Source organism: Numenius arquata, chromosome 4 (assembly GCF_964106895.1).
Source record: "Numenius arquata chromosome 4, bNumArq3.hap1.1, whole genome shotgun sequence".
NCBI lineage: Eukaryota > Metazoa > Chordata > Aves > Charadriiformes > Scolopacidae > Numenius > Numenius arquata.
Window position 1 is genome coordinate 6,448,014 of NC_133579.1, and position 10,592 is coordinate 6,458,605.

The window sequence follows — 10,592 nt, forward strand, 5'->3', positions numbered from 1 at the left end:
TGAATGTTTCCAGGGATGGGGCACCTACCACCTCTCTGGGCAACCTGTGCCAGTGTTTCACCACCCTCATTGTAAAAAAACTTCTTCCTTATATCTAGTCTGATATTAAGGTTTCCATTCGTTTTATAGCTGTTGTATAAATTACTTCAATGAAAGAATAACAGATTAATTCAAGACTTGTGTTTGCTCATTTTACCAGTACGCTAAAAATTGTAGAAGGGTGTGTGTGGAATTTTATGTATCTTTGTTTCAACCGAGTTGCTGAAAGCGCAGTACTGTTTCACTGCAAAATAAAGCTGGTTTATACCTTTATAGGGGATTGTTTTGCAGTCTGATATTCTGATCTGACATCTGTTCTTGCCCGTGTAGTGTCTAGAGTTTCACGCTGCTTCTTATTACACAGTGAGCTTTTTGCGAGAAATTATCTTTTTAGATTAAAATCTTGTGCTTGGGATTTTATTTTTTTTAATGTAAGAGGGGTAGTGAGAGCTATTATCTTTAACTTAGTGGTAGATAGGAGTAAACCTCTGTTTGGAAAAATACGGGAAATGACCTGAGTGGCTTGTTTCAGTGTGTGTCTGCATCTACGTAACATGTGACCCGTATAGACTTGTTTCAGGAATATCTTAGAATACTTGTATCAAATAAGAGCAGATTTTAATTTGTGTTTTCAAATCAACAGGTTGTTTCAATAGTTCAGTTAATCTTAGGTCGTTAGTTTTCCAAGAACTATCCCAACTTTAATGTTGGGAGCACAAAACGTGCATGAAAATCACTGTTACAGATTTTTTACTTTTGGGCACTTGCATATTTTATACTTACTGACCTATTTTTGAACTGTTCATTTTGAATGAACTTTAAATTCTCTTTGCATATGTCTGTATATGCATGTATATATATTATGGCTAATATTAAGTATATTTTATTTCTCATTTATCTTTCTGAATTTCTTTTAACTCTGGGAGGCAGTAGTACAATTGTATTCAAGCAAAAGCTCTTACCTGTAGGTGGGATAGTGACATTTTCAATAGTGTGCTTAGTTATGTGTATTTAAACTTAGCAAAAATAAAAAAAAAATAATTAAAAAAGATCCTGTATTGTAAATCACTTCATATGGACAGGATTTTTGTTGTTGAAAGAATTTGCCAAAACTAACAGGTGGGTAAATTTCTTAGTGTCTGCATAAGGTGTGACTTCTGCACAAGCTAATTTATTACTACCTCAAGACATCGGCTTGCATGGCTTTGTCATCTATTCTATTACTTTATCTAATAAATTATGGAAGGTTGAAGTTGAAATCTTTGTGAGTCCCCAGCGCTTTTTTTCTGTGAATTAACGTACGTGGGTTTTTTCACTGTAGGAAAGCAGAACGTAAGCCTGTATGGAAAATTGAACATATGCTTTGCTTTTTTAGGTCTTGGTTGTTTGCTTACTACCCCTTCTCCTTTATCCTTTTTCTTTTTTTCTTTGAATGCTGTCAGTTTACTGAATGATCACAAAACCTCATGTTTTCCTCTCCAAATGGGTGCTGTTCAAAACAAGGTGCAGAGAAGTGTGGGGGGAGGCTACCTGAGACCCCCATAAGTTGAGAACTCCTAACGTGTTTGCTTCATTGTTCTTTCTTGTCCGTATGGTAGGATGGAAAACATGTTCAATATATGGTAATTAAGGAATTCAAATGGAAAAAAATAATATCTAAAGGTACTTGTTACTTCCTTAGTGTTTGCTAAACAAAGCAGCAAATCTATCATTCATCTTTTTAGGATTAATTGCGAGTTTATGTGGTAATAATTTTGTTTCTGCACAGTGCTTTAAATCATCGGAGCAATTAAAACAGGGTTGAATTTGGACAACAGATTATACTAGTACCTTATTAAAATTAGTTTTAATTAATCATTAGAAATTAATATATGTTCAGTCCATTTTCTACATTACTTTCTATCTAAAAATATTGCTAGCATATAGTTCGTACCATAAATTTTAGTCTAATCAGAAATAACCTTTGGATTTTTTAAGAATATTTGGGATTCTGCTTTGCTGTTTGATGCTCTGTAACTTTGGAAAAGAAAACATTTGGAAAGATTACAGTTCTACAGAGAAATTATTTTTGTTGTGGAGCAAGGAAAGTGGGAAAGGAAACGTATTACGAGGGAGTTGGAAATCTTTTGTATTAAAAAAAAGCCCAACATGAACACAGTAACAACGATGTACTGAGCATCTATTACTGTGGGTTTGGTTGTCAGACTGATGTAAACTGTATTTGTGGTGTTTGAGAACGCAGAGTGGTTTCAGATTGACATAAAAATTAGGGTATGAGAAAGGAAATAGTTTTACTTAATTTCTCCTCTCCCCTTTTAAAATGTTTGCTGTGTGTTTTTTTTTTTTTTTTCCTTTAAGGACCACCACCCCAGGGGAGACTAAACTTTTAGCTTCTGAAGTCTATGATATCCTTCAGTCTTCCAATATGTCAGACATGGACAATGTGAATGAGATGAATTATCGTCGACGGAAAGCTCAGTTTTTCCTTGGCAGCACAAATAAGCGTGCCAAGACGGTGGTTTTGCATATAGATGGCCTCGATGATTCGGTAAGGAAACCTTCAGCGTTTATGTAAATAAGCGATGCTGTACTGAGACGTATTTTGCCCACAAAAATTCTGTATTCAGGCTACTTGTGTGGCCTCATCATTTGTTGGCAATTTCTTTGAATCATATTTTGAATCACAAGATATGTATAAAATCTTGCATAAATTGAGCTTACTCAGAATATCTAAAGAAGATGTTTTAAGGTAGTTTCTTTGATGGTATTCTAATTACTCTAAAAAAAAAACCCTATTCTGTTTCCACCTCTCCTAATTTTCTTTCCTTTTTCAAGGAAGGTACCTTTAGCAGTTTCACTTAAGGATATCTTGTGGTTTGTATCGGTATGTTAAACTAAAAAAAAACGTTTCCTTTTAGTTAGGAGAGATTTCAGACACTGTTTTGTCATTTGTTTTGTTTTTTTTTTAATTGCTCTTAATTTAGAAATTCTGTCTTTTCTTTGAGCTGGTTTTGCTACATCTTTTCATTGTCTGTGAGATCTTTTCTACTGTGGTGACCAGAATGGCATTTGAGTTAATGAGGTCTCACTGAGTCTTTATGTAATGTCAGAATAACTTCTACGGATTTATCTACCATACCCCTGTAGATAACACCCCAGGGCCATGTTTGCCTTTTTACGGCTGCCAAACGGCATGTAGACTGTTTAAGCACGTTATCCACAAGTGCCCTCCGGACTCTGTATCTTCAGTTTTGTACCCATTTTAAATGATCAAACCTGATCCTTTGCCTTTGTTGCTTTACGTTTTGCCAAGTAAGCGTGTCCACAGGCCCAGTTTATCAACAGCGCACCCGTCGTACTGGTTTCCTAAGACCATAGTTAATTCCTTTAGAAATAACATGCTGCTCTAGCTCACTTTATACAAAGTAAATATTTTTTACAGTTTTGTCCTTCCAGCACTTGCTCTGGCTGGAAAGGTAGTGCTTTGTCAACACCATTGGCTTTTGTACTCTGAATTCAGGGGTTTTTTTAATTCAGTCCTATTGCTTGTCTCCTGTTAAGTTTGGTTTGGTTTTAAGCTTGTAGTTGATTTGTTTGTTCACAGGTATCTCCAAGCAAGAAATTTAAGCCTCTTCTACTTCGTGAGTTTAGGTATTTTGGATAGTTTCTATCTTAAAAGTAATAGAATCATAGAATCGTCCAGGTTGGAAGAGACCCTTGGGATCATCGAGTCCAACCATCTACCCTACACTACAAAGTTCTCCCCTACACCATATCCCCCAACACCACATCTAAACGGCTCTTAAACACATCCAGGGATGGTGACTCAACCCCCTCCCTGGGCAGCCTGTTCCAATGCCCGACCACTCTTTCTGTGAAAAATTCTTTCCTAATGTTCAGTCTAAACCTACCCTGCTGGAGCTTGAAGCCATTCCCTCTCGTTCTGTCATTAATTACCTGTGCGAAGAGACCCGCACCAACCTCTCTACAGTGTCCTTTCAAGTAGTTGTAGAGAGTGATGAGGTCTCCCCTCAGCCTCCTCTTCCTCACACTAAACAGTCCCAGCTCCTTCAACCGCTCTTCATATGATTTGTTTTCCAAAGTGTTTCTTTCTTTAAAGTTCTTTCAGAACTTTAGGGAGATTTGTGAAGTTTCTCTCTTAAATTCTGAGGCAAAGGTGTTCTGAAAAGGATATTTAGATGTTCAACTCCAGAGAGCAAAACCTTAGGCTCCTGTAGGTGTCTAGAGCATGCCAGCGTGTTTTCTTAGCTTGTTGTAGAAGAAAAGAAAAATCTGACTGTGCGCTGGCTGGCTCGTGTCCATAGCCCTGCATTTCACCAGGTGATTAAAGAAATGTCAGTGATACTCCAGGTGCCCACCCAGCAGCTAAACATCCCTATAATGCTCTTTTAAATGTCAAAATAAGCTGGGACTGGGAGAACGATGAAGGATGTGAACAACAAAAGTAGCTTAGTTTCATTCAACAGTTTATTTCCAACTTAACTAGCAAAGAATGGTGGCACACAGGAGTGGTAAAAGACATAATAAGTAAAGTCAGGGCTGTGTTCTCAGTTCACCTGTGTTTTATCATTTAGATGTGAAACAAGAAGCTGCTGTTAGGAATGATTGCAAATCCTACAAAAGCTTGTGGATTTTGAAACCTCAAATAGTAGATATTGATTAATTCAGGAAGGCAGGGGGGAAAGGTCAGTTGTTTAGTGTGGGGTCAGGTGTTTTTATTTTAAGATCTAATTTTCTGATGACTGAAAGCTTCCTATTAAACGGAGGTGCCTGTGGCTTAACCTGGGATCTCAGACTAAAAAGCCAAATTCTGTCACAGAATTGCTATACACCCATCTGAGCGTAAGTTATTTATTTAGGCTAATAAGCTGCAAATGTGTTGCTTCTTGTGTCCAAAGGTAGTTTTGACTTTCAGTCATGCACTCACTGTCATCTTTGTGTCAAATATTTCCTGTTTATGAGAAATGTAACCAATCCAGCAATGTTATTTTTTGAACTGTCAAAAATGTTAATTATTTCAATACCTAAACTTAGACAAGTGAATTGTTTTAATATATATGGTAAACTGCTAAAAAAAACCCCAAACCTGCTATGGTTAGTTCTTCCAGATATTAAAAGAATTTAATTTACTTGTTGTGCAGGAAACTGTCCCAAGTACTGACCAGTAATTTTTGATGACTAATAGAAATATGCTTTGAAATAGCTTTTTATTTAAAACCTTGCAGAGACTTGCAGTAAAAGTTAAAATACTTCATTATTTTGAACTTGTGTAAGGTTGTCAGTTTATTTGTGGTACAGCATTATCTTTTCTTTTTTCCCCTTCTCTCCTAGCAGTCTCTCCAAGTGTATTTTAATCCTTTATGTTGCAACCGTCTTGTGCAAATATTAAAAGGAGGGGAAAAAAAACCCACCAAAGAACATTATTCTAAGATAATGTAGAACAGATGTAACCGGTACAGGTCAATGTAATGTTACAGCACAGTAGGCGATGTCACTTGCTTTAAACATAATATTCCGTGGGTTAAAAGGGAAAATATTTTGTTGTTAAATTAGAATTAAGCTTACGCTGCGCAGTGCTGTCCGTGAGCTGCCACAGATGAAGCAGCTGAAAGATCCAGCAGCTGCTCTGATGCGTTCAGTCAGGATGCAGGCAAGGTGTCTGATAAATAGCAACTTAAACACTAACTACTCATCAATGAGCACTTCAGTCAGTCAGAACTTAACCAGAGGGGACTGTTTAGCTGATCATACGGAGAAAAAAACATTCTTTGCTTTTCAGCATTTTTCTCTAATTATTTACAGTTGATTCCATCCTTCTTTGACTTTTGAAGTGTAAGCAATTTTTTTCTTTTCTTTTTTTTTTCTTTCACTTTATAGCAGGAGAGTCTAATATGTGTGCACTAAAATGTAAGTCTTAGTTTTTCTTTTACAAAAATGCTGTTGAGTAGCCGCCTGCCCTCAGACATGCAGGAATTCCTTACCAATAAACTGTTAGCATTTTCACATGGAGCACTCTCCAAGTACTTCAGTTGTGGGTTTTTTTTGGTTTTTTTTTTTAGTCTCGGAGGAATCTTTGTGAAGAAGCCTTGTTGAAAATTAAAGGTGTTATTAGTTTTACGTTTCAAATGGCTGTTCAAAGGTGTGTGGTCCGAATTCGCTCAGACTTAAAAGCAGAGGTAAGTGCTCAATAACCCTCCAGATCCTCACCTTACTGCGTTCTGTCACGCTAAGCTCTTGCTTTTTCCTGTGTACCTGTAGGCGTTGGCAACGGCGATAGCATCAACCAAAGTCATGAAGGCACAGCAAGTTGTGAAAAGTGAAAGCGGTGAGGAGGTAGGATATGTATCTTTCTAAACATCAATTGTTTTAGCTCGGCTGTGTCTTTAATACCAGTACCTCTGTGGCCATAATACCTGATGTCAGGAGAAAATTGGTAAGTGGGAGTGCTACAACGAGAATAAGGGATATCCTATGTCAGGACACGTAGCCATAGAACAGTTTTACAGGACTTGCTGTTCAGAAGGAGGATGAAAATACTGTAATTGTTTCCTTAGTGATACGAAAAGGACCACAGTGAACCTTCTTTTTCTTGTGTATCTTCTAAGCATAGGAGATTCCAGTTATATAGTATATTTCATTTATATTCTCACTGTAAAGGGGGATGGGGAGGAGTCTCACAAGGGCCACAAAGATGCTCAGAGGGCTGGAGCACCTCTCCTGTGAGGACAGGCTGAGAGACTTGGGGTTGTTCAGCCTGGAGAAGAGAAGGTTCTGGGGAGACCTTAGAGCCCCTTCCAGTCCCTAAAGGGGCTCCAGGAGAGATGGGGAGGGACTCTTGATCAGGGAGTGGAGCCATAGGATGAGGGCAAATGGTTTTAAACTGAAAGAGGGCAGAGTTAGATTAGATCTTATGAAGAAATTCTTTGCTGTGAGGGTGGTGAGACGCTGGAACAGGTTGCTCAGAGAGGATGCCCCATCCCTGGAGGTGTTCAAGGCCAGGCTGGATGGGGCTTTGAGCAACCTGATCTATTTAAAGATGTCCCTGCTTGCTGCAGGGGGGTTGGACTAGGTGACCTTCAAAGGTCCCTTCCAACACATTCTATGAACATTGATTCCTATCATCCTGAATGTGTATCTGTGTGTAACTTTTCTTCATTCTTTTATGTTAGAACACTTGACATAATTTTAATCTCTCGTGTTTTATCAGATGCTGGTTCCGTTCCAAGATACGCCAGTGGAAGTAGAGCAGAACACAGATCTACCTGAATATTTACCAGAAGATGAAAGCCCTAGTAAGGAACAGGACAAAGCAGTGTCTCGTGTTGGGTCACACCCAGAAGGTGCGGGGAGCTGGCTCAGCACGGCAGCAAACTTTCTATCGAGATCTTTCTACTGGTGACTTGTATTTGGTGTTAAAAGACTGTGTGAATGAACCACCAGGGGGGCCAGTTTTCCATTGGTGTGGTGAACTGCCAAGTGCAATTTGCAATAAATCATCACGAAAAATTTTAGATTAAGCAAATGTATGCTGCATTTTACATTTTATTGGATGTTTAGCCTGATAGGGCAGGGGTCAAAGGACAGAGGTCTCCAATCAAATTGTTCTTTTCGTTTTTTTTTCATGTAGATTTTATTGCTTCACTTTTTAAAAATGGGTCCACTGTTATATACCAAATGTTTATGCGTATAGAGCTTTAAGTTTAACTTCACATGAAACACACGGTAGGGAGAATCCATCTAACTCAAGTCTCAGGGCCTCTGTGAAAGAAAATTCTTAATAGCTCTAGTTTTGCATTTAAAAAAAAAATGCCCTTTTTATTTCTGTATCCCTTTGGACTGATGTTAGTTTGTTTAATTTTCTAGATTGTGAGTCCAGAGAAAAATATAGTCTGCCTCTTTTTTTTTCTTTTTTTGCCTTTATTTTTGCCAACCATGTTCAGTGTGACCATGATGTTCCCCTTTTGCTATTAAACTAGAATCACTACAGACTTGAAATTTGCAGCCCTTTTTATGTATATTGAATTTTTTTCCAGCCTGCCCTTAACCATTGGGGTGCTTGAGATTAAGAAATGAGGGATTGAATAAACACGAATATGTATACATACATTGTACAGTAAATAAACTAGAACATATTTATAATGATGGGTGTGACTGACTGATGTATATAACTAATAAGTACCACTGACTGCTGTTTAGCTCAGAAGACTGTAGCAAAAAAAAAAAAAAAAAAGCTGTGGTCTAAGGTAGTGATGACCCATTGCAGCTCTGTCTGCAGAGAACAGGGGGATGTAGACTGTATTTGGTTAAGAAATGGTATTCACTGTTAGCAAATATTTAGTGGTAACTTGAAACTTCGTAAACTTGAAGAATGAAGCAGAACTGAATGCCTCTTTTGCCACAGTGCCACACTCATAAATTCTGGCTTTAACCCTTTTTATCTTTTTAACCTAACAGATCCGATTAGTAATTATTCTTCCCTCCTAATGTCTTTCAGGAGACTCCCATGAAAGCACATCAGCTTAGATAGGCTTAAAAACATATGCAAACGATTGGCTTTACCTTGTTAGTTGCAGACAGTATAGGTTTAAAGATGTCTTGGTGATTTCTGTGACCAGAAGTGATAATAAAAGCAAAACTTCCATAGGTAGAGAATAATATATATCTGAGCTGTTAGTAAACACTGTGTGCCTGAGAGGATTCAATACACAGTGCTTGAAAACTGCAGTGCCGCTGCTTTGTTGCACCAGAGAAACACAGCTGAGAACTTTAAATAATGTTATAAACCTCATTATACGATGCTTTTTTGTGGTAATGTATTTGCTATAATATTAATTATATTTACCACTGGAGACTCAGAAAAAAAAAAAAGAAATCAATGCATCAAAGTTATTCCCCTGTGCCTATGCACAAGGAATAAAATAAAAAAAGAAATATCACAGGCTGTCATAATGCTACAGAAATGCTGAGGAAACGATAATGTAAAATAATAACGCAGGTCAGAGTTCACCCACCCAAGTTAATTGTAATTCTAGGTTAAAAAAAAAAAAGGAAACAAAAGCTTGTTGGCAGACTTGGTGTCTCATGTTTTTTAATATATCTAGTTTATTTTCGATTCAGGTTTACACGCACAGATTGAAAATACAGGCTTTTCGGGGCATGTATTGCTTTAACTATTGTAATATTACTCATATTGCTGTCTAGAATGTTACAGTACCAAATGTGTTTGAGAAGTCCTCTGTTCTATAGCCATGGATGCAGAGTTTTCTTTTTCTGCATTAACATCTGTTTGCGTTTGCATTACTGCACATCTATTTACTAAAAGACTACACCCTTTGGATATTAATGGTTCGATACCAGTAGGTATTACAGTTTGTTTGTGCATTCGGTCCGTAGGTGTGCTTTTATGACAGTATTGCAGCTCTTGTAGAACAGTTTAAGGCATCTGTAAAAGTTTTTGAAATATATTGTAAAATAATAAAGGATAATATAACTAAACGCAGTACGACTGGTGCCTTTTTAAATGTTCTGACGTTCTTTTCAGCTGTTTGTGGTATTAGAAATACGTCCCCTTCATCTTTAATTTAACAGAGATGATTGCAAATGTCCAGTCTTGGTGAGACCTTTGCTGCATATCACAACAGGCTTTTTGTGTGTTTAAAAAATACCTGCATTTTAAACAAAGCTTTTGTAAAAAAAGTAGGTACGTAGAAGCTACTTAAGGGCACCATCTCAAAGTCATTCTTAGGGTTGTGGGTCTTTTTAGGACACTAGCTTTTTTTTTTTATAAGTGATCATAGAATCATAGAATGATTTGGGTTGGAAGGGACCTTAAAGATCATCCAGTTCCAACCCCCCTGCCATGGGCAGGGACACCTTCCACCAGACCAAGTTGCTCAAAGCCCCATCCAGCCTGGCCTTGAACACCTCCAGGGATGGGGCAGCCACAGCTTCTCTGGGCAACCTGTTCCAGTGCCTCACCACCCTCACAGCAAAGAATGTCTTCCTAAGATCTAATCTAAATTTTCATCTAAATCTCCTCTCTTTCGGTTAAAAACCATTCCCCCTCGTCCTATGGCTCCAGTCCCTGATCAAGAGTCCCTCCCCATCTCTCCTGTAGCCCCTTTAGGGACTGGAAGGGGCTCTAAGGTCTCCCCGGAGCTTTCTCTTCTCCAGGCTGAACAACCCCAGCTCTCTCAGCCTGTCCTCACAGCAGAGGTGCTCCAGCCCTCGCAGCATCTTCATGGCCCTAATCTTGTGTAGGTCATATTTCATTAGGGAAATTAAGAAGAATTAACGTTCCTGGAGATAACTCTGATTTTGAAAAAGTAAAAAAAAATAAAAATTATATGTATATATAGAATAAAATATAAAATATATACACAGCACAGTCATTAATGTTCTGCTTGTACTTTTTCAGAGGTCAGATTAAGGATAAGAAAGCCCTTTTAGTTTGACTTAAGGCGATGACCAAGAAAAATAACCGCAAAATTAGAGGCTTCCAAAAGGAAACTGTGCTGGGAGACAGAGCACTG

General features: G+C 37.9%; 1 protein-coding gene across 2 annotated transcripts in view; it reads left to right on the top strand.

Moving 5' to 3' along the window:
* The window catches only part of ARMC1 (armadillo repeat containing 1), a 32,059-nt gene extending 22,507 nt beyond the window's left edge, over positions 1-9,552 (top strand). For both annotated transcript variants that reach the window (XM_074146363.1, XM_074146364.1), the window contains exons 4-7: positions 2,398-2,587; positions 6,120-6,236; positions 6,319-6,393; positions 7,268-9,552. In XM_074146363.1, coding sequence (XP_074002464.1) covers positions 2,398-2,587; positions 6,120-6,236; positions 6,319-6,393; positions 7,268-7,459 — 574 coding nt within the window. In that variant the 3' untranslated portion in view covers positions 7,460-9,552. The remainder of the gene's footprint in view (positions 1-2,397; positions 2,588-6,119; positions 6,237-6,318; positions 6,394-7,267) is intronic.
* The last annotated feature ends 1,040 nt before the right edge of the window (positions 9,553-10,592 follow it).